At 32.0% G+C, this 24,141-nt stretch overlaps 1 protein-coding gene and 1 non-coding gene across 2 annotated transcripts in view; both read left to right on the top strand.

Moving 5' to 3' along the window:
* The window catches only part of Csmd3 (CUB and Sushi multiple domains 3), a 1,190,022-nt gene that overhangs the window by 630,931 nt on the left and 534,950 nt on the right, over nt 1–24,141 (top strand). Inside the window, 1 exon segment of the mRNA XM_047516388.1 lies at nt 681–793. Coding sequence (XP_047372344.1) covers nt 681–793 — 113 coding nt within the window.
* Nucleotides 11,748–11,855, top strand: LOC124968421 (U6 spliceosomal RNA). Its single transcript, XR_007105715.1, has one exon. It is a non-coding gene; the product is annotated as a U6 spliceosomal RNA (small nuclear RNA).

Here is a 24,141-nt window from a genome sequence, read left to right on the forward strand (position 1 = left end):
AGGAAACAGGAAGTAATTTCCCTTCTTATGGTACAAAATTAAGCATTACTAAATGAAAATTTAGTAATGCTTAGATTCAGTTATGCTGCATCAAATTACCAGTATGTTCTTTAAATAAAACTATTTATAAAAAACATACATGACATAGTTTAACCATAATGTAGCCATTATCTAGGGTGTAATGTATGTAATATATTATTAAATCTTTGGTATACCACATCAGTATTGCAAAGGGTTAGATTATACTACTTGTGATTTTCTTTTGCACAGCATTTGAATATTTTTCACAGTATTTAGAATAAAGCTCTGAGAAACTTTAACATTTAAAATCATACATATGTTTGGTGCTAAAATGTACTTGAAAATTGTTAGAGATAATATTTTTCCTTTTGGTTCAAAAGAAAGTATAAGATTCTCTGATGGTATAAAATATAGTAATCTTGCCTCAGGGATATTAAAAATCTGAACTAGTAAACACATAGATGATATTTTTAATGATAAACCTTGATCACTAAATTGTGTAATTTGTCTGTTCTGTTACATCAACACATCCACCTGTAAATTTATCTCGTTTTTTTTTCCTAGAAAAGAAAGTAATAAAATACATATCCATCTCATAATTTGCATGCAGAAAGTGTGTTAATAACCCAACTCTTCCTTCTTTGTTTCCGTCTTTTTAGGCTGACTGGAAGCTTTGTACCAGACCTTATAGTGAGCATGAGTAGTCAAATGTGGCTGCACCTTCAAACAGATGAAAGTGTTGGATCTGTTGGCTTCAAGGTTAACTACAAAGGTAATGGATGAACTGCTCCTGTGGGAAATATGTTGTCTTAATATCACCAGAGAATACTTTTAAATTCAAGTTTAATTGCCTCTACAAAGTAGAAAATATTTTCCAGAACACAAGTAAGAATACATTCCAACAAAATAATTTCCTCTTTAACTACAGATATTGATCCTAATTATGTTTAAATAAAATTAATTTCCCTTTAAAATGTGACTGTTCAACCTTCCTCATCTCTCTCCCTATTGTTTATAGTACCCTTTTATAAGTCACTCTGCACCGATAGCCTTTCTCAGACTAGAACATGCAATTTTATACTCTAAATAATTTGCTTGGCGAAATGTCTATTAAATACTTCACAATAACAGTAAAGGACTTCAGTTCACAAATAATCCAGGATACTAATTTCTTTAATCCATCAATAGTTATGTCATATTAAATATATGGTCATAGTATAGTTGAGTTTATTAACTCCTGTGTAAAACCTAGAGGACAATTGTTGCTGCCCATCCCATCTCTTGATGGAAATATAGATTAAAGATTAATTCTATGTTAATTATAAGATCCTTTGTTCTAGTTTAATTATTAAGAGACAGTTTAAACCTTATGAAATCATGAATATCTTTGACATGTGTTAAACCTTGATTAAAGTCAGTATATAACACAATATACATATTAGAATCTATGCTTTAAAAAAGGAAAATGTAAAAGAGTCATTAGACTATTAAGTGACCTGACTTTATTACTACTATTGTAGCAAAAATTATTCCCTATCAATTAAAAAATGGCTATTGAAAAATTATCTTATTGCATAATAATAATTTTTAATCAGAGTTTCTTCTTTCAACCACTGTCATGCCTTTGTGTCTGGATACACTGAACTAAATGCATGATGTTGTCAGGGAGACTACACATTCATTCTGTGTATTTTAGTTTTGACTAAATTCGGTACTACATTAATTTGAATAGCTCAGGAAATCTGTGCAAATGTTGGTTTTAAAAAATAGTTAGGTTGATTGTTGTTTTAAATATGTTACTCCTCCATTTAAAATCCTTGTCTACCCCCAGTAAATAAGGTTACAAAATTGAAAGAATGGTCCCCTTATTTTAAAACTATCTACTTGATTTTTGTCTTCACCCCCTCCCTTCTAAAAGACCAAGTGAATCTGGCCTTCTTACATTTCTTTTATTTTTATTATTTTTCACCCTGAGGGTTACTTGTCAGAAAATCTATAGTCATTTAAACCTTAGAAACTATATTAATCATTAATGGCAATGCTTCAACAAGAAACATAGTTATTAAAACTCTTGATCAGGTTGTAGCAGCAGGGAAACGCTACTGATATTTGCACAGTTCCTAAGCAGTTCAAGAGCTGGAAGTACATTGCAAAGTGTTGCAATAAGGCATTATTTTATTCTTTCTGCTCAGTTTTTAACAAAAGTATTTTTTTAAAAATTCCAAGGATCAGCTTATGTGTCAGGTAATGACAGTTTTAAGAAAAAAATCACATTTCCTCTTCTGTGGCACTTTTACCCTCTACCCATCATGGATGACCACTTCTGTTATATAAACTCTGAATCACATATACTATATAACCAGTCAGAAAATGTCTTACTTGTCTTTGTGTTTGCATAACAAACACCCCTTTCTGTCATCATAATTGTTTGATTAAACTGAACAAAGAATTTGGTTTGTATAAATAAGTTAATGTAAAGTAAAATATGTTCTAACAGCTGTAGTTTACCATTTTTTTTTTACTGTAAAAATTGGGTTTTTGCATTCTCCATAATTTAAAACAAGAACCCAAAGTTGAATCAAAGTTCATTTTCAGAAGTTTTGAATTTTGATGTGCAGATATCTTCAGCAACTTCACCCACTAAAAATAATTTCCATAATTACCTTGCTCTCTCTTGAGTAGTGTGTTGGTTCTAAATGGAACACCTGCTAAAAGTTTTTCCAGATTCGATCTAAAGATATCTTCTTTTTTGTCATCTTTAAATTTCACATGAGATAGTATTAAATGTATACCTCCTCTAAATTAAGCATATATTTTATTGTATAGTTTATTTCTTAAATTTTTTTCAATTTCAAATGTAGTTACTAAAATATATAAACTTTGATTTTTTAAATACATTTTGATTCTTAGGTTGTTTTGCTAATTACCTGACATAGTTTTGAAACTTGACTTTAAAGAAAATAGGAAATTAAATAAACTCTTCTCTTAGAAAAGCAAAATAGAAGAAGAGTTTAAAAATTGATGAAATGGAGATGGGAAGGTTGTTACTGTCAGTTGGTCAGACTGGTTCTCATTCCCTATAAATGTAGGAAGACCCATAGGGATCCAAATAACATAGTTTTTAAAAGATTGGTCTGTAACTATATTAGATTGATACAGAAAAATTTATCTATGAATATAAAATAATACATAACTATCTGGTTATCATTTACTTTCAGAACTTAAGCTCTAATCCGTGCTATTATCTATGTACTTTTCTGTTATTTTATGGTATCTGTTTTAAAGTGTAAGAAAACAACAAATGATACATATCAAGAAAAAGTCTTTTATTTTAATATAATTTTTATTCATTTAATGTTTATCATGTGGAGTGCTGATTATGCAATAGAAAAAGTAAATAAAATACCACAAGGCTCTAGAAAAGTTACTATCAGTAACTTTAAAATCTGTAACATCTGTTCTGAGTATAAGTTGTGACCATCCTGATTCATAGATTTATGTGTTTGCCAAAACTGTGATTCAAGGTGTGACACTAGACATTTCTACTGAAAACAAAGAATAGCCTCACTGTCCAACTTGCCCCATTTCCCTTAGAGACATTAGTTTTGTTTGCTTGTTTTTATATTGTCATTATTTCAAATGCACATTAACCAGAAAGGAAGCTAGTCTTCCCAATTAATATGTTAGCATCCATTAACACTGCACTACTTTTTGGTTATATTCTAATCTTCATCTTAGAAAGCCTGTTGAACATTAAAGGCAGAAATAACAATTGCTAAGGCCTTGTACACACCAATCTTTTTGTCTTCATTGTCTTTAAATCTCATTAAAACTAGTTGGGATTGTGGCTCAGTGGTAGAGCACTTGCCTAGCATGTGTGAGGCACTGGGTTTGATCCTCAGCACTATATATGAATGAATAAAATAAAGGTCTATTGACAACTAAAAAAAATTTTTTTTAAATCTCAGTAAGACTGTACAAGGATAAGAATTATTACTCATTTTCTCAGACTGGAAAACTGACTAGGATGTAAGTACAATGATGATAGGAAGTTTAGTCTGTCTTTGTTCACTATTTTATTCCCAGAACTTACTGCAATGCCTAACATACAATAAGCAATTAATAAATATTTCTGTAATACTTGGGGTTTTCTGTTTTATTTTGTTTTATTGTTCGTTTGTTTAGGTTCTGAGGATTGAACTCAGAGCCTCATGGTGATAAGCATTTGCTCTATCACTGAACTACATCCAAGTCTTTTTTGTGGAGTGTGTAAATGGATGAGTGAAAGTTAGCAAATAGATCATTAATTGACTGTAGAATATAGCTGCAATTCTAACCTTGCTGACTCCATTTTTTTTTCCATTATGAAATATTACATCTTAGACAATTTTGAGGTTTTGAAAAGCAGAAGCTAGAGATCCTAGTCAGTGTTAAGAGCATAAGGTCACCAAAAGAACTAGTTAAACTGAACTCCCAGTGTCTCACTCGCTACACATAAAAATAAAACACACACATGCACGTACATGTACAATGTATGTGCACCATGACAAAAACCACCCAATTTCCAATAGGAGGTGATTGTGTAGTTACTTGATGTTCTTTAATTGAAAATTCATGGAGAGGCTAAAAAAGAAAAACCCTTAGCCTTTATAGTTCTAAAAGTGATACCTCCTCTTGTTATAAATTAGTGTAATTGTTTAACTCTCTGTTGTATGAAAACATGTATCTTCAACAACATAGTTTTAATAACAAACACCAAAGAGGCATAACCATGCCATGTGCTTTTGTGAGCACATGCAAGGTCTCATTTAATCACTGCAATAACACTGTGATACGTAATAATATCATCTCGACTGAAGAGATGAAGAAATCCGGGACATTGGGTTAGGTAATTTGTTTCTATCATATGTCTAGTAAGTAGCACAATATGACTCTAAATTCTGTTCTTTTAATTGTTGTCTTTGAAACACTTTACATTATTTTCATAAATTTTAGCTGAAATTTTAATTTATTTAGACATTAAATTTTGAAATAACTCTCAAAGTACATATCCAAAGTTTAAAATTTTGATGATGATGCCATCTGGTTGTATGAAATGACCTACAATTTTAAAATGGAACATTTTCATTAAAGATGATTATTTTTGTTAAATATTTAGACTCATTTTTTTTATGATTTAAAGTGAACTCAGAGTGCTTCATCACAGAACTAAGAAATTCTGTTATTTTGTCCAAGTTTAAGACTTTAAGTGATTAGGACATATGCTGAAATAAGATGGATTTATACCAAATATTTCAAAATTAAATAATTATTCACAAATGTTTAAAAGTTAAGTTTCAATATAATTAAAAAATGAGCTTCTTTAAAAATGCTTTTTATTGATGCAGGCATTATTTTTTGAATCTATCAAAAAAAAGTTTTGGAGGTTTATTGGAACATTTTGTAGACATTTTTCGATGCTATTTTAAGCAATTTTAATATTAAAAAAACAATGTCAACATGCAGTTTTTACATTGATATGTACATAATTTTCTGTCTTCTTTTTCCTTTTTTTCATTTCTTTTCTTTCTCTTTTCTGTCCTTTTCTTTCTTCTTTCTTTTGACTTTCTTTTTATTTTATTTTATGTATGAGATAATATTCTACATATTACTCTCCAAATGTCTTTTATTTATCAATATATCATGGCTATCTATCCAGTCAATAAAGATGGGTGCAAGGCATTCTTCTAAAAAACTATACAATATTCCACAAATGAACACACCATAATTAACATGAATGAAAAATTATTTAGGTAATTGCCTTTATTGCAATATTGAATATCACATTTATGAAGCAAATATTCTTACACGAGTACCCACACAATTTTTTTCTTTTAAAATTGTTCCAATCTCAAAAAACCAAAGGATGAATCATTGATAAGCGCATGATGACACACAATGGGGGTGGGAGGGAGGCAAGAATGGAGGAAAGAGAGACTCCATAGAGGGAAAGGAGGGGTTGGAGGGTGGGGGGTGGGAAAAAATAACAGAATGAATCAAACAGCATTACCCTATGTAAATGTATAATTACACAAATGGTATGCCTTTACTCCATGTACAAACAGAGAAACAACATGTATCCCATTTGTTTACAATAAAAATAAATTTTAAAAAATTGTTAGGAAGATTTTGAAAACAGTATGATTAGTTAAATAGGTAATGCATTCAGAATAATTATTTCTTACACTTTGTTTCCAACTCTCTCCAGAAGAACAAAATTGGGATCCTTCCCTACCACCTAGCACAAAAAGCTACTAATCTGAGATGAGTGCCAACATGATGAATTTTACATTCTATATTATTATATTTAGTAACTACAGGGTTGTTGATCATATTTTCCTTTATTTAAGGATCATATTTTCCTTTACTTAAAAAATTCCTCCGAAATTTTTGTGTTATGTTCTTTGGAAGACATTATTCATGGTTATAATTTACTTGGTTCTCTACTAATTCAGGGTAGACAGAATTATACTTTCCTTTCCTTTGGAAATGTGGTATAGTGAATACAAAATGTAAATGAAAGGAACTGAAGTCAGTCATAAACCAATGCACTGAATTACAGTATTCTTCCCTTTCAAAATAAACATGGAAGCCAGGTGGTCCAGGTGGTATAGTTACAAAATGTAGCAGCTTCCCGCAGACCTCTCTCCTTGAGACACCATGAAGAACATGGCTCCCCACCACCTCCAACTTCCCTGACTATATTGTATATGTAACATGAGCAAGAAATAAGCCTGTTTTGCTAAACCTCTGTGGTTTCTGAATCAATTTGCTCTTGACACAATATAGTGTATTGTGACTGATACATAACCTAATTTGGGCTACTCCTGGTCAATTTTATTTTGGGTTATCTTTTTCTTCTTATCAAATTGTAGGTACTTTTTGCACATAAAAACAATAACAGTTTATCATATAACATTGTAATATTTTCATCCAGTCTATATTTATTCTATGCCATTTTCCATATCATTTTCCCCCCTTTTTTTTGTTTTAATCAATACTGTCATTTCTTAAAATGGTATCTGGACTTGTGTATGTCATGTGCATTTTAAAAGATTTTTTGTCAAAGTTACAGTGTATTTCCACATTTTCTGTCTCTCACAAAATTTCACACTTTAATCCATCTGTAGTTTATTTTGTATTTTGATTGGTGTTTTATTCTAAATGTAAAATTATTATACCAACATTATTATTTAGACCATCATTTTCCAGAAGAGCTGAAATGTCATGTTTATCATGTATATTTTATATGTACTTGAATATTCTTAACTAATTTTTTCTGCCAAGACCATGTTGTTCTAATTTCACTATTTTGAGGGTTTTCTTTTATTAAAAATATAACCAAAATCCTTTGCTACTATTTTTATACAACAAAATTTCCATAACAATTTTTGTACATTTATCTTCCACCCATATTTGAAATAAGTTTGTTGATTCCCATACAAAACTACTTGAAATTTTCATTAGAAATAGTGTCACTATCAGTGGGACCATTTACTCAGTTTTCCCAAAGCCAGTTATGAGGAGATTGGAAAGAAAACACAAAAATAGAAATAGTGGGGCTTGGTCATTCAACCTACCTCCTGGTAGAAGAGAGACTGACCACCAGAAGACTCTGCAATTATTATAGGTCTTCACATCAAAGGGATTCATTGTGAGAAAGTTACTTTGGAACAGAACCTAGGTCAAATGTTTGAACAGCCCAATTACAGTCATCAGCTTGCACCCACAACACCCCCACCATCTACCAACCCCCTTCTGGGGCCTTAACCCTAGGTCATGAACTGATTAATTAATTTTGTGCGTGTGTGTGTGTGGGGTGGGGGTGCTGGGGATAGAACCCAGGGCCTTAGTGCATGAGAGGCAAGCACTCTCCCCAGCCCTCATGAACTGATAAACTCCATAGCAACCAAGGAATTTCCCTTTGAATACAGCATAACCAGACAGCAGGACAGACTTCTGGAGCCCTTTCCACAGAGAAATTAATAAGGAAGGTGTCGTGTCTGTATCGGGCAATTCAAAGACCCATAATTCATTTGCTGGTCCCAACAAAATAGATTAAGTGTTTATTTTGATATGGTTTATAATAATATTCTTATGCAATGTCTTCTCATTGAATCTTGGTATATGTTCCTAAATTTAAACATTTTTATTAAAAATGATTATCATTCATGATATCTTTATTCCTAAATATTTTCTACATTTTCTTGTGTTTTAATTGGATATTTATTTTTTCAATCTATCTGATCCTATTATAAAGAAAATTGTCAGTTTTCATATATCTATGTACTAATTAGCTGTAGTTAGCATTCTTATTAATTTTAATTATTTTATTATTAGACATCATAATAATTAGCAAAGTAAGGAAATCCAACTAATAATGGCTTAAACAAATATGGGTTTATTATTGTCACTTAATATGTCTAGGAAAAGGTAGATGGTGATGCTTATCACTGTCCTCTGGAACTCAGTCACTTCCTTTCTATTCTCCATTCCTGATAATATTTTCCTTCATCCTTAAAGTCATAACATCACTGCTGCCAGATATCTATTGTGGGAACAGATTTAAACTCCCCAAATTTTGTTAAATAGCAGTGATTTATTAAATAGCAGTGATGAGACCTGACATTTCTGTCTCATTATTTTCTTACAGCAGTGTTTTTCTTGTTTGCACATTTAACCTACTATATGAGAATATGTGTAAAAGAGTGTTTACCAAGTCTTTTCAAGGAATTTCAAATGCTTTAAGTCTAACTTTAGTCAAAAAATATTCTACAACCTTTAACATAATCACATATTTAACAGTCATTTCTTTAACTATGTCCATCCATAGATTTCTTAATTCTGGAACCTACTTCCAGTTCCTCCAATCAAATCTTCTTGAACATAACAGCCAATCTTTTCAATACACTCTTGAGTCAATTTACTAATATTTTGACTAAAATTTTTTAATATAGTTATAGTTAAATTTGCAAATTTGGGCTATTGTTTCTTTTGGACTTGTTCCATAAAATTTGGATTTTAGTAGCTTTGCCATTATCATGGAATGAGTCAGGAAATTTGTCAGTGCTGTAGAATAATAGTTCAAACAGTGTAAGAGTTATGTCTTTTACTCTATGTAAGATCCTACCTATAAAACTATCTGGAAATTTCTACTTAAAGGTAAGTATTTAAGAAATTTTAATTTTTTAAATCTGTCTATATGTCTCAAAAACTGAAATAATTATATTTTGTTATAAAACATTAAGATTAATTTTCAAATATATGAATATTTCATATCTTCTTTAAAAAAGAAAACTTACTTTTAAAAATTAGGAGAAAAAAATAATAAATAGGAATGAAGATGCAGCTCAAGAGTGGAGTGCTTGCCTCACATGTGCAAGGCCCTGGGTTCCAGCACTAGCACTGCAAATAATAGTAATAATAAAAATAATCGTAGTAGTAGTAGTAGTAGTAGTTATCCTAATAGTTTATTTATGTGTGTTTGTTATGTTGAAAGGGTAAATTTTTCTTACTCTCTTTGCTTGCATCTGCTTTGCTGCCTACCCACTAGCCATCCTTTCTCTTTGTTCTAGTGATTGAAGTAATTTAGACATCAATGAACTTTTATCTCTCCCAATTCTGTACAGCTCTATAGGTTTGGGCTGAACTAATCAAAACTCCCTTTGTTAGTTATCAGTCCAGTATCTGGGGCAATTGATATAGATTGTGAATGAAAGAAAATCTCTTTTCTGAGGTTGTTAACTGTAAGGGTCATTTCACTTGGTGCTATTGGGGGTCATCTCTTGTTATCTTATATCAATAACTTGCAACAGAGATAAGGAAGAATACCCAAATAGGAAGAAAAATATAGTGTTGTGGACATAATTGAAACTCCTAAATTTAGCGATTCCTAAAGGGAAAACTATTCTTTGGTGTTCCATTGATGTGAGACTATAAACTTTTATTTATAACATGTTGAGTTGGAGGAGGGGAGAAAAAAAATCAATCAATCAATAAATAAAACATGGTGAGTTCAGTTTCTGTTTCTAAATGAGACTGTCAACTAAAGGAGCTCTGATTAACAGACTTGTTATCTCTTTGTTTAATTCTTTTCAACAAGCAAAGGGAAGCTCTATATTATACTTCAATATTTTGGGATATATTTCTTTAGTTTTAAAATGTGTTAGCATGGAAATATACTAAAATGGACCCCCAAAATTAACTTCTTAGAGAAAGGAACATTTAAGTTAGATTTGACTTAATTAATAGTTAATATGCTTTTTTGACTAGTTCTGTTTTTTTGTTTTTTTCAAGAAAGAAAACAAATATGAGAATTCTATAATTATCTTCTACTAACAGTATGTATGTATAATGGGCAAATTTCTTTATTAAACTTACCATCTGTGCCTTAATAATATTATTTATGAACTAATTTACGGTCTTATTTAGTTTTATCCTTGAATCATGAGATTGGTTGAGGTATTTTGAAAATAGCACTAATCCTTCAGTTCTTTTATGAATAATTATGACACAGAATTATTTAGTTATCAACCATGTCATATTGTGGTAATGAAAAAAATTATACGACTTTTAAAAAAAATTTTTTTAGTTGTAGATAAACCTTTTATTTTATTTATTTACATGTGGTGCTGAGGATCGAACCCAGTGTCTCAGGAGTGCTAGGTAAGCGCTGTACCACTGAGCCACATCCCCAGCCCCTACGAGTTTTTTCTCCTTAAAGATTTCTGTTATAGTCCAGAAATAGACCCATGCATATATAGCCAATTGGTTTTCAACAAAATGTTGAATATATAGATATACTTTTTATCAGTACTGGACATCAAACCCAGTGCCTTGTGCATGCTAGGCAAGTGCTCTACCACTGATCTATACCACTATCCTTCACAATTTTTTTAAATGATATTGAAAAAATTGGATAACCACACACTCAAACAAAACAAAACATCTCATTTCTTATCTTACTCAAATCAACATGAAAGAAATGTAAATATAAGAAGTAAATATGACTTAAAACTATGAAATTTTTTGAAGATAATATAAAAGTCTAACTTCTTTAGGGAGATTTTTTTTTAGAAGAAAACAAAGCACATTACATACTGAATATTTGTGTCCCTTCAAAAATCATGTTGAAGTTCCACCATGAAGTATGATGACATTTAGAGACTGGGCTTCAGTGGAAGTAGTTAGATTTATATGAACGCATGACAGTAGAGTCCTCATGATAAGATTAGGGTCCTTATAATAAAGAGGAGACATCAGAGAAACTGTGCAGTCTTTTTCTCCTTCATCCCTCTGCTAGAAGGAGAAGTCAGCTATCTGCAGGTTAGGAAGAACCCCTAACAGAACCTGACCAGGCTAACAACCTGATTTTGGACTTCCCGAGTTGTAGACTATGGGGAATAAATTTCTTTTGTTTAAGCCATCTAGTCTAAGGCATTTTGTAATAGCATGAGAGCATACTAAGACATTATAGAAGAAAAAAAGTGGGCTGGGGTTGTGGCTCAGTGGTAGAGCACTTGCCTAATATGTGTGATGCACTGGGTTCAATTCTCAGCATCACATATAAATGAATAAAATAAAGGTCCATCAACAACTTAAAAAATGTAAAATAATAAGGAAAAATTGGTAAATTAGACTTTGCCAAAATAAAAATTATTTGATTATCAAAAGAAAATGAAAAGGCAGTGCTCACCTCAGCAATACATATACTAAAATTGGAACCATTCAGAGAATATTAGCGTGGCCTCTGCTGCAACGATGACACGCAAATTTGTGAAGTTTTCCAAATTAAAAAGAAAAAGAAAAAAAAAGAAAAGAAGAAAAAAAGATAGAAAGAAAGAAAGGAAAGGAAATGAAAAGACAAATTACCGACCCTAAAAGTAATTTTGGATATAGGACTTGTATCCAGAATATATAGTGAAATTTCAGAAATTGATAAAATAAAGTGAACAACCCTAGTAAAGTGTAAAGGAATTGACTAGACACTTTACCTAAGAGATACAGGCTGGGCATGGTGACATGATGTCACACACCTGTAATCCCAGGGGCTAGGGAGGCTGAGGGAGGAAGACAAATTCAAAGCCAGCCTCATCAACTTAGTAAGGCCCTAAGCAACCTTGTCTGAAAATTTAAAAATGAAACAAAAAAGGAACAAAGTGCAGTGGTACGTGCCTGTAATCCCAGCAGTTTGGGAGGGTGAGGCAGGAAGATTGCAAGTTCAAAGCCAGCTCAGCAAAAGTGTGGTACTAAACAACTCAGTGAGCGTCTGTCTCTAAATAAAAACACAAAACAGGGCTGACTCAATGGTCAATTTCCCCTGAGTTCAATCCCTAGTACCCGCCCCTCCCACCCCACAAAAAAATGAAACAAAAAAACAGATCAGCATGTGGCTCAGTGGTTAAGTGCCCCTGAGTTCAATCCCTGGTGCCAAAAAGAAAAAGAAAAAAAAAAATACAGAAGGCTAAAAAGCATATAAAAATGTTTACCATCATTGCTTAAAGCAGTATAAATTAAAACAAGAGATACCACTACAATAAAAAAGAGTTATTTGTGTTCTTGTATTTTTAGTTAGTACATCAAAACAGAAATTCTGCACTATCATTGCACTCCCACAGTACTGTAATTCAAATGGATAGCCCAATAAATACATCGATCTGTAATCTGAGAAGGAGCTCTATAATATTAGTGTAAAACCAAAGTAGCTTTATATTAAATAATTACTGTATTATTAAAAGGTATTCTTAAACTTTTAATTTTAAAAATATGCATCAAAGCAGAAATCTAATCATGAACAAATAATATTTTTCAAGACTTCATTTGAAATTTATAATTTTCTCAATCTTTTTATGCATTCCTTAGTTTTCTAGTGCTATAAAATCGAATTAGGGAAATAAAATTATGTAAGACATAGCTGTATCATTTTTTTATTTTAAAAATACTTATTGTGTCTCCATATCGTATCCTTTAACTGAAGTGAAATTCAATATAAGGAGATCAAAGTCTTTTATAGAACATGCTTGTATGATGTTTTGATATTCTTTTTATAAAAGCATTCTGTAAATAATAAAATGAAAATATTTAATTCTATAGAAATTAAAACTGAAATTTCTAATTTCTTAGAAACTAAATTGTTTGTCATATACTAATATAATATTCCCTTATATCAAAGCTGTATTTTTATAAATTAGATTAGAGTCCAAATTAATTTATATAAATAACTATTTTCCTCTGGAGTGTTCCATGTGCATCACTGATTTAATATTTACTGTAAGGACAGTTTCCATATCTTCACAAACAAGGACCGTAGCCTAAATAATCTCACATTTTCTTTTGGTTCTAACATTAACATTTATTGATTTTTATGAATTATCCTCTGTACTGTCCAAAAATATTAGTCACTATTCATACATTATAGTAACAGAGATACTTTAGTAAGATTTTTTTTTTTTTGTATGCATTCTGACATAAGTTTTTCTCTCAGAATTTTTTTCAGATTTAATGCCTTACTCTCTGGTGATGGTCTATTAGCACTGATCCAGGGAATCCATCTGTATTTTACCATTTTTGTGTCTTTTGAATTTTATTTTCTCTTCATATAATTCCATTTTCTTTGTTGAAATCTTGTAGGTTGTAAAATGAGATTTCTCTTGCTCAGGAAAAATTATAAAGTCACATGTAATATATTGTGTGGGATTTTCATGATAACATTTCTATCTTCTCAGAATAGACAAGGTTTTTATGCATGACTCATGAAAACTATTATATTTGAGCAAGATTTATTATTTTGTTCTTGTTCTTTATTAACTTAGAGGTTTATTTTATTTTCTTTTACATTTAATATATCAAGATCCTTCAGAAAACTACTGCTTCTAAAACATCCAATTTAACTTTGTTTATCCCAATCTGCTGTAAGAACTAAGACCTTTGTTTCTATATCTACACAAGTAAAATGAGTGGCAGTAGAATAGTAAGAGTTGTGACAACTTTAAAGTATTCATTGAGTTGTAACTATATGCCAGGCATTGTGAAGGGGATATGGAACACACACACACAAAAAAATGACTTAGTCATTGCTTTCAATTTAGTAAGATGAAGACTGACACTTAATAAGTAATTTTAAGTATAATGAACACTAAGAATGAAAAACAGAATGTGCCTTTTGAATACTGCAAGAACACTGTTAACGCAGGCTTCAAGGTATGCTTTCCTTAGGAAGTAAACTTGGAATGAGATCTGAGGCAGAGTAGGAGTTACTGAAGTGAGAGCTCAGCAGCAAAATCAAGTTATGCAGATGAGAACAAGTTTCAGAGGAGGAGCTTATAGGATTTTAGGATGTAGCAAGAGTGGAAAAGGAGTGCACTGAGGAGAAGTAGAACATGTCATGATTTGGGAAAGGGACCATGTATGAATGGGTCACGATAAAAGATGTCCATTTCTCCAGTGAAGACAAAAGATCACTTCTTTCCCTTCCTGATAGGCTAATTTCCCAGTTCCTCCCTGAGAACAATAAGCAGTATTTATTAAAAGAATGCAATGGTAGATTAGAGAAAATGGAAGATACTTTTGATATATTCATATTCTCAGATAATATCCATATTCTCAGATAATAATCCATATTCTCAGATAATAATATTCAATATTGTCAAGATGTCTGTTCCTTAAAACTTGATCTACAGAGTCAACAAAATGAAATAAAAATCTCAAAAGATTATTTTTTATATATCAAAAAAACTGATTTAAAGTTTAGAGGCAGAGGCAAAATATAACTAAAAGAACAAATTAAAGCTGCAAAAAAAGAGGCAAAATACCTAGAGAACTCAACATAATATTGAAGAAATAGGACAAAGTAGGAGGACGAGGACGGGTACTACCTGACTGATAATACCCACCATCAAATCTTAATACAAAGCTACAGTAATCAAGAGAGTGGGAACAGGAAGTAGAACAGACAAATGCAACAAGGGAGTAGAAAAGAAATTCCAAAAATAAACCCATATTAACAGAGTCATCTGATCTTGACAAAGGAACAAAGTCAATAAGCCTGAAGGAAGGTTAATCCTTTCTAACAGACGATACTGTAGCAAGTTGAAATCTACAAACAAGAACAAAAATTAACTTAGATACAAGTTTTTACACCTTTCACAAAACTAAGTTCAAATAGATGATAGGCCTAAATATAAAACACAAAGCTATAAAACTCCTAAAGAAATATAGACGAAAGCATAGAACCTTCAATAAGGCAATGACTTTATAAATATAGCACCAAATACTTGATCCATGGAAGAAAAAAACTGATAAGCTGAATTTTATTACAATTAAGTTGCTTCTTTGCAAACTACAATATCAAGAGGATGAAAAGATAAGCTATGACTAAAAGAAAATATTTGCAAACAAATATATGTGCTGAAGGACACTCATCCAAAATATAAGAAAAAGAGCAAACTGACTAAAACATGGGCAATTTGTATAGACATGTCAGCAGAGGAGATATACAGATGTCAAGTCAGCATATGAAAGTATTTTCTACATCATGTAGCATTAGGAATAGACAAATGGAACAAGGGAATAAAATAAAAATCCCAGAAACAAAGGTATGTTAAAGAAGTCATCTGAAACTGACAAAGGAACAAAGTCAATAGAAATGAAGCAAGATATTCTTTTCAACAAATAATGCTAGAATAAGTGACCATCTACAAGGAATGCAAATTAAGATCCATTAGGGAGTTGCAAATTAAAATAATGAGATACTACTACAACCCAATAGAATGGCCAAAATTCAGAACAACAACAACAGCAAATGCTGGCAATGATGTGAAGTAATAGGATCTGATACATTGCTTACAGGGATGTAAAGTGGTACAGCCACTTTGGAAGACAGTTTCTTACAAAACTAAACATTCTCTTACCATACAATTCAGCAACCATACTTTTGATTTTTACTTAAATGAACTTAAAATTTATGTCCATATAAAGCCCTGTACAAGGATGTATGTAGCAGTTCTATAGTTCTATTCATAATTGTCAATCCCTGGAAGGAATTAAATTGTTCTTTGGTAAATGAATGAATAAGTATATCAGAACATCAAACACTAAAAATAAAAGCTATCAAGTCATTAGAAGACATGGAGGAAATCTGAATATATTTTAATAAGTGAAATAAACCAATCTGAGAAAGTCACATACTATTTGATTTCTCCCCTGTGACATTCTGGAAAAGGCAAAACAATGACACAGTAAAATGATCAGTGGTTTCCAGAGGTTAGGAGGGAGGGAAGAATAATGATCAGTGGTTTCCAGAGGTTAGGAGGGAGGGAAGAATAAGTAGGTAGAGCAAAGGGGATTTTCAGGGTTGTAAATCTATTGGGTGATACCCTAATGGTAGATGCATGTCATTTTACACTTGTCAGAATTCATAGACTAATTAACACCAAGAGTGAACCCTCATGTACACTATGGGAGTGATAATGATGTGCCACTTTAAGTTCATTGACTATATCTCTGTAGGATAAAATTTCAAGAGTGAGGAGGTTATATGCATGCAAGTTCAGGGATTAGCTCTACTTTTTGCTCACTCTTGATATAAACCCAAAACTGCTCTAAAAAGTAAATTTTATTAATTTGAAACATAACATAAAAATTAAAGCCAAGACTACTACCAAAAATTTCCAGAACTATTTGTAAAATATTTCCATTTTATATTAATGTAATTAAAACATTTGAAAATTTTGGGTGACTGTTCTCATTGATAGCTTTAATACAGTTTTCTGATTTAGTCTATTACTCAATTTCCATGGTCACTTTTCAGTTTTAAATCAACAACAATTTTGTGAGGGCATTGGGAAGCAGTACCCTAATTGTCATTCATATTGATTTTAGCTTTCACAGTATTTCAAACTATATTATTTATTTCAGAGGCAGATCTTTGCTTCAAACTGACTTGCAAAAACCATTCAAAATTTTGCCTCAAATTGACTTGCAAAAACCACTCAAAATAATAAACTTTACATTTTCTGCTTGATACACACCTGGTAGCAAGTATATTATAGAATATTCTTTCTATATTTTAATTCAGCTCTAAAGTACCGTGTCCACCAAATTGGCATTTTCAAACCAATTCTTTATATAGAAAAAATAATCCATTTTTTTATTCCTCTGAAGAAAAATAGAAACTGAATAATTTTTAATAAATATTTTTGTTTATATCTTTTAAAATTATTATATTGTCTATACCTGTCAACAGTGTTTATAGTTTATAAATAATTTCATTAACAATGCTTACTAAACATCCTGTGTATGAAGCTGTTAGATTCATCCTAAGCAGCATGAAGATGCTTTATACAAACATAAAAATTTAAACAACATATAGTCTGTAAGAGTATAAAAGAATGACATTGCAGTCACTATTTACATGAAGCATAATGTTTTTCTGTCCATTGTGTACTATTGTCAGGGTCTTAAGCCCCCCTGCTCTTCTCTACCAGCGACAAGGAAAGGGAGCACTCCCCAACAAGGCCAGACCGGGATAGGTAGGGCCGACTGACTGCCCGCATCCAGCCCTCCAGGCGGAGGACAATCAGACCGTCAGGGAGACCAGTCAGTCACAGCAGGAACTCCTTTATTAAGGAAGTCACACAGCTTTTATGTAGGGTGGGGGCTAGGCAGGAACCAATCAGCTTAAAGGTCAGCAAGGCATGGGGGGTTCACACAGGTGAGAGTTCCATAGGACTCTATGGCAAGCAAGAGCTGATCACGTTCGGGGAACTGTTGTTAACCAATCCCTGACGGTGGTCCAATTTATCGTCATGAACCTTTGAAACCGCCTTTGAGCCTTGATCTTGCTCACCCGCCAGGGAGTAAGGAGTTAGCCTGAGTTAGTTAACGTGTCATTAGTCCCAACATACTATGAAATTATGTGGGAAGGGAAATCTGATCTTTTTTCTACTTAAAGAAAGAAACTAACAAAGCCTAGGAAAGTTTGCTGAATTAAAAAAAAAATGTACTTAGGAAATGTTATGCGATTATTATCTTTGCATGTCTTTTCTTCTGAGACACAACAACTCTAAATTTTGGTCAACAACGATGCATAAACTGAAAATCTGATTCTTTGAGTTAAAGGAAGAAAATGAAAGTGGAAAATAATAAACCAAAACATGTGCAAATGCTGCTCACAAACAAAATCATCATATTAAAAGCCACAGTTATGTTTAGGATCTTTACAAAATAGGTGGAAAGGTCAATAAAAAAGTTTGATGAAATCTGAAAAAAATTAAATTACATTTTTATGACTGGTCTTTAAATCAGTGGATCAACTAAAAGTCCTAATCCAAATAGCAATAATGTAGAATTTATGGAAACTTCTGAGGGAAATGTAATGAAACAATGTGTAATCACTACCTTAAAGTTGAAGTGTAACGTAAAAAATTAATTTAAACATCCATTAACATTCAGGATTCTATAACAAGAATTTTGGTAAAACTTACACCATCTCAAACTTCCTGCTCATAATGTGTCTTAAGGCAATTTTTTCTATCATCTTTAGGTGTGACAGTAGGAAACCAAGGTCCAATAAAATGGAAACTTGTAAGAGACCCCCAGAAAATATGCCTCCACAATAAGATTTGTAAATCTTAGCAAAGCAGATAGGATTTAGAAGGCAGTATACCAAAAGTAAATGAGATTTTAAAAATTGTCTTTTTGACCGTTCAAATTCTTGTCATCTATACCTTTTTCAAGTGGACATTTCTGTTTATAACATGATAGTTTGATTTCCTAAAGATATTAATTTGGGGGTTATTTAGTAGAAAAATTTTATGGATACAATAAAACCTGATAAATATTAATCAATTAGGGGGAAAAAAAGCAATAAACAACCATGTAACCATGTGGGGTAAGAACCCTATTTCGTTGTATTACACTTTGTTGATCATGTAAATTAGAAGAGTATGGCCATTGTGCATACACAGTTGGCACTGCTGTGAAGTCCCTCAAAACTTAATAAAAAAAAAAAAAAAACTGGAAAAAATCTAAGTAGCACACACTGTTCTCTAGTACACAAACTGATCTTGGAAAATCTACTTTATTCCTATGTCAGGAAAGATAATAACTGAAATTTTTTGCATGCCTATTATATACCAAGCAGCATGTCAGAAGTTGTAAAAGTGTTATCCCGTTTTTCTGTATGTAAAAATAAACATGAAATAAGTTTCATAGTACCCAAGGATGCTGTCTTAATCATTTTAAACTGCAGCTTTTAACACAAGTCACTCTGGATATTGATAAATGGTATTCTCAGTTTCTAGGTTCAGATTTACAATGTTATTGTGGAAATCAGAGCATTTTCTAAATATGCATATTTTGGATAAGGATGGGAGATAGGTATAATATGCTTAGAATATAAAAATGTATTGATTTACACAGAAACTAGGTTGGTAAAGTGGGTGAGGAGAGATTCATGACAGTAAAAGCTGATTTTTTAAAATTTCAGTTTATCAGTGCCATATATAACTCATCATATAACCACTCAATTGTGAAAAAAATCCATGCATTTGTCCTGCTTTTAAATAACACTATAATGAAAATCTATGTGGATATTAAGCATATTAATTTATTCTTCAAAATATTTATTGTTTTAAAATTTAAATATGAAGGAAGACTGATTTTAACCTTGTAAAAAAGCTGACATAAATTATTCTTTAAGAATACAAACAAAAAGTAAGGAGTTCAAATTAGTAAATAATTAAAGATACTTTAAATTACAATTCAATTTTATTCAATTAATTCAACATTTATTAAGTAACTCTATTTTATGGATTCACACTATGACAGATACAATGGCACGAACACTTCTTTTAAAGCAACTCATACTTTGTCATACAATAAGTACACATAAATAGTAAATTAAAAAGTGCATCGCCAAGAAGGTAGCAATAGTGGCTCAGGAGGCTGAGGCAGGAGGACTGTAAGTCCAAAAAGCTAGCTTCAACAACTTGGTGAGGCCCTAAGCAACTTAAGAAGACCTGTCTCAAAATAAAAAACAAAAGGCCTGGAGATGTGGCTCAGTTCTTAAGTGCCCCAGGGTTCAATTTCCATTTCACACACACACAAAAAAAAAAAAAAAGAAAAAGAAAAAGAAAAGAAAAGAAAGAAAAAGAGAGAGCGAGCGAGAGAGAGAGAGAGAGAGAGAGAGAGAGAACATAGCAATTGAAATTTGTGCAAATTACACTGGTTGCAAAGAGGAGAGTGCAATTAATTTGATAAAAGGACAAGGTATCAGGGAAACTTCAAATTAAAGGCGGTATCAGGTCAACAAATGTGGAGATGTAAGGGGTGGGCATATTATTGTAGAAAGAATCAGCAAAGACTCAGAATCCCAGAATCTGGAAAAGCTTGACTTCAGCAGGCCAACTACAAGGAATTATCATTTCCGAAGCAGTGATAAGTTTGAAGGAGTACCAGTAGTGACTAGAAATATGACTTTAGATCACAGTCAGTCTATGAAAGGATTTAAGTAGTAAGTAGTATTCTATGATTTGTATTTGGATAAGATCATTCTGGTAATTATATAGAAGTTAAATATAGGGAGAGAGTAAATTAAAAGGCTTTTCAGTTATACAGAAAAGAGAAAAAGAAATCCTGACTGAAGATATTGGCAATTGAGGTTGTAAGCCAATATACTTTGACCTTTAAAATACAAAACTGACTGTCCCTAATCTCCAAACAAATGCTGGGAGAATAGCATTTAGGTAGAAGGGATAATCAAAGATAACACCCATTTCTCTGCCTGAGTGACTGGGTGAACAGTTGCAACATTATCAGAATAAAATACTGGAAAGAAGAAGATCAGCTGTGAAAGTAGGGAAATAAAGTAGATTTGTATTCACTTCATATTATTTTTATTAGACATCAAATTTAAACTGTCAACATGAAACTAGAACTCAAGAAAGATATTTGAGCTCTTCATTGGAGAAATCTGGGAGTATAGAACTGCAAATTCATTAAAAGATTTGAGCAACAAGTAAGAACTATTCATTAAAACGTGGTGGTCATAATAAATTGCCGGTATATGAATAAGCACTAAAATTCTAAGATGAATTATACATTTTAAATAGAAATTTTGGTAGAACTGATGACAACTAGGGCAGTGGGAGCTCAACAATTCATTCGGGTGTCCTTGAAAAAATTCTAAGGCACAGATCAAGAGCATAGATGGAAAGAACAGTCATTAGTAGGAACAGGCAAGATGACAGGTATCAGAAGTTCATGTATAAGGATGAATTTCATGCAGATATACTTACAGATATAGTGTGGAGGGAAGAATCAAGAATGTATGACTTTTCATACCTGATGGTTTCTACTTTCTTTGATTAGTAAACTAAGTAGGCTTGAAACATTTACAACAAAAGGACACGGGAGTAGAAAATGTATCAAAATGGGTATAATTGTGATAGCTTCACAGTGCCTCAGGTCTATATGTAGTAAGAAAGTCTATATCTTGCTTTCTTGAAAGTTCAAACAAAATATTCCTTCCCACTTTTGTGTTGTATTATCTCTACTTGGTAGAGAATGGGATGTTTACATATTACTCTTCTACTACAATTTTATCTTAGTACTAAAAATAAAATGTGAATTTCTCATTATCGATCCTTTTGCTAAATTTTGCTCAGTCATTTCTTGGTTGAACAAAGTTTAGTAGACTATTAGGACACATGTGAGCAATAGTTTTTCTTGTTCAAGTTTTTTTTTTTTTTAATTGTCTTTTTTCTCAAAGAACTGTAGAGTTAGAATTGAATGTGTACTGTTTCTTTAAGTTTCTTAAAAATACTCCTGTACTATTGCCCTGCTTTGTGTGCTGTTTTAGACAAGTATACTAGTCTCATTCTCATGCTTCTGTAAATTATTTCAGATTATAATCTGGAGGCCGTGAAGGGTTTTGTTTTCCTTTTCTTTACCGAAAAGATTTATTAGAATTTATTTCAGAGGTGACTGTACTTGGTCAGTTTTCTCTAGTACCCACTTGGCCCTTTCAGGATTATATGTAAGGCCTCATCTAATCTTTGGAAATGTCTGTGGATTTGTATTCCTCTATTTTGATATTCTTCAAGAATAATAAATAAGCTTGTGTTATTTGTGGCTCTTGCATTCCAACTACTTTTTCTCTAAACCTTTAACTTATTCTTCATTCCATTTTCATTCTCTTAGGGTTTTTTCCTGCTTTTATTCAATATCATTTACTAAATTTTTATTTGAATCTTTTTCCTTTAGACTCCTTATAATTAATACTCATTTTGATAGTTCCTTTTTTTTTTACTTCTTTTCTGAATTAATATAGCTTTTGTTCCATTAAAACCTATTTTCTGCCCATTTATAGTTATATATGTGTACTTTTGATTCAGGGATGTTTTTATATCTTCAGTTGCTTATTCGAGAATATTTAACTTAATTTTTGTGTTGTATTGCAATTTTATTTATCTTTGTGGTTATTTCAAAGAGAAATTTATCATCAAAACTGTATCAATTTTTACTTCATATTTTTCACAGTAGTGTTTTATAGATGTGATTGACTTTTTCCTACTTCTATTCATTTCATGGACAATGTTGCTTGTTTGAGAATGTTTTCTTCTGCATTCTTGCATTTTATTGATGATATTGATGAGGGTAAAAGGTGTATCTTTTTTCCTCTCGTTTATTTAGAATTCTTCATTGTTTTCATTTCTAATGAGTATTCTCCTTTTTTCTGTATTTGTTTATCTTTCTCATTAGCTCTTAGGCTACCACTTCCAGTCTTACACACTTTAATGTCCTCCATTTAACCAGTACTGTGAACTGCCAAGTCTTGACCTATGTTTGATATTTTGGCAATTAACGTTTGACTTTCTATTTATGAAGATGATTTTGGGTGTGCTTTGTATATTTTCCCTGTGAACTTTGTTGCACAATTTTTCACAGGCCTTCTTAAACTTACCCTCCTAAACTCTCTATATTCATCATCATGCAAGTGGTCTCTGTAGGCATTTTTCTATTTACAGATAAGTAGGGGGTACAATGCTCTTTTGCCTATTAATACCAGAAGCATAGGTCATGCATAGTTCTGTTTTCATCCTGGTTATTTATGTAGTTTTTTTAGGGAGAGTGTAAAGGGAATTGAAAATCAGGCAACTACCTATTTTCTCCACATATAATCATACATTCTTGACATTTAGAATTGACATAGAAGTTAGAACTCATCAGGTTAAAAACCCTGGTTCATGGATGAAAATATAGGACTCCAGGGAAATTATGTGAATAAGTCAAAGTCAAATAGCTATTATGAGCGAGATGTAACTGAACTCTGGCTTTCCTTACTCTAATAAGTCCCGTTTCTTTTTCTCAATACTCTGTGTTCCCTTTTTTTTTTTTTTTTTTTAGTTTTTTTTTTTTTTATTGTGAACAAATGGGATACATGTTGTTTCTCTGTCTGTGCATGGCGTAAAGGCACACCATTTGTGTAATCATAAATTTACATAGGATAATGTTGTTTGATTCATTCTGCCATTTTTTTCCCTTCTCCCCCACCCCTCCCACCCCTCCCACCCCTCCCCTCCCTCTATACAGTCCTTCCTTCCTCCATTCCTGCCCCCCTCCCTAAACCCAACTCCAACCCCAACACTAACCCCTCCCACCTCCCATTATGTGTCATCATCCACTTATTAGCGATATCATTCTTCCTTTGGTTTTTTGAGATTGGCTTATCTCACTTAGCATGATATTCTCCAGTTTCATCCATTTGCCTGCAAATGCCATAATTTTATCATTCTTTATGACTGAGTAATATTCCATTGTATATATATATACCACATTTTCCTTATCCATTCATCAATTGAAGGACATCTAGGTTGGTTCCACAATCTGGCTATTGTGAACTGAGCAGCTATGAATATTGATGTGGCTGTATCTCTGTAACATGCTGATTTTAAGTCCTTTGGGTATAGGCCAAGGAGTGGGATAGCTGGGTCAAATGGTGTTTCCATTCCAAGTTTTCTAAGGAGTCTCCATACTGCTTTCCAGATTGGCTGCACTAATTTGCAGCCCCACCAGCACTGT

The sequence above is a fragment of the Sciurus carolinensis genome, chromosome 1 (assembly GCF_902686445.1).
Source record: "Sciurus carolinensis chromosome 1, mSciCar1.2, whole genome shotgun sequence".
Lineage (NCBI taxonomy): Eukaryota > Metazoa > Chordata > Mammalia > Rodentia > Sciuridae > Sciurus > Sciurus carolinensis.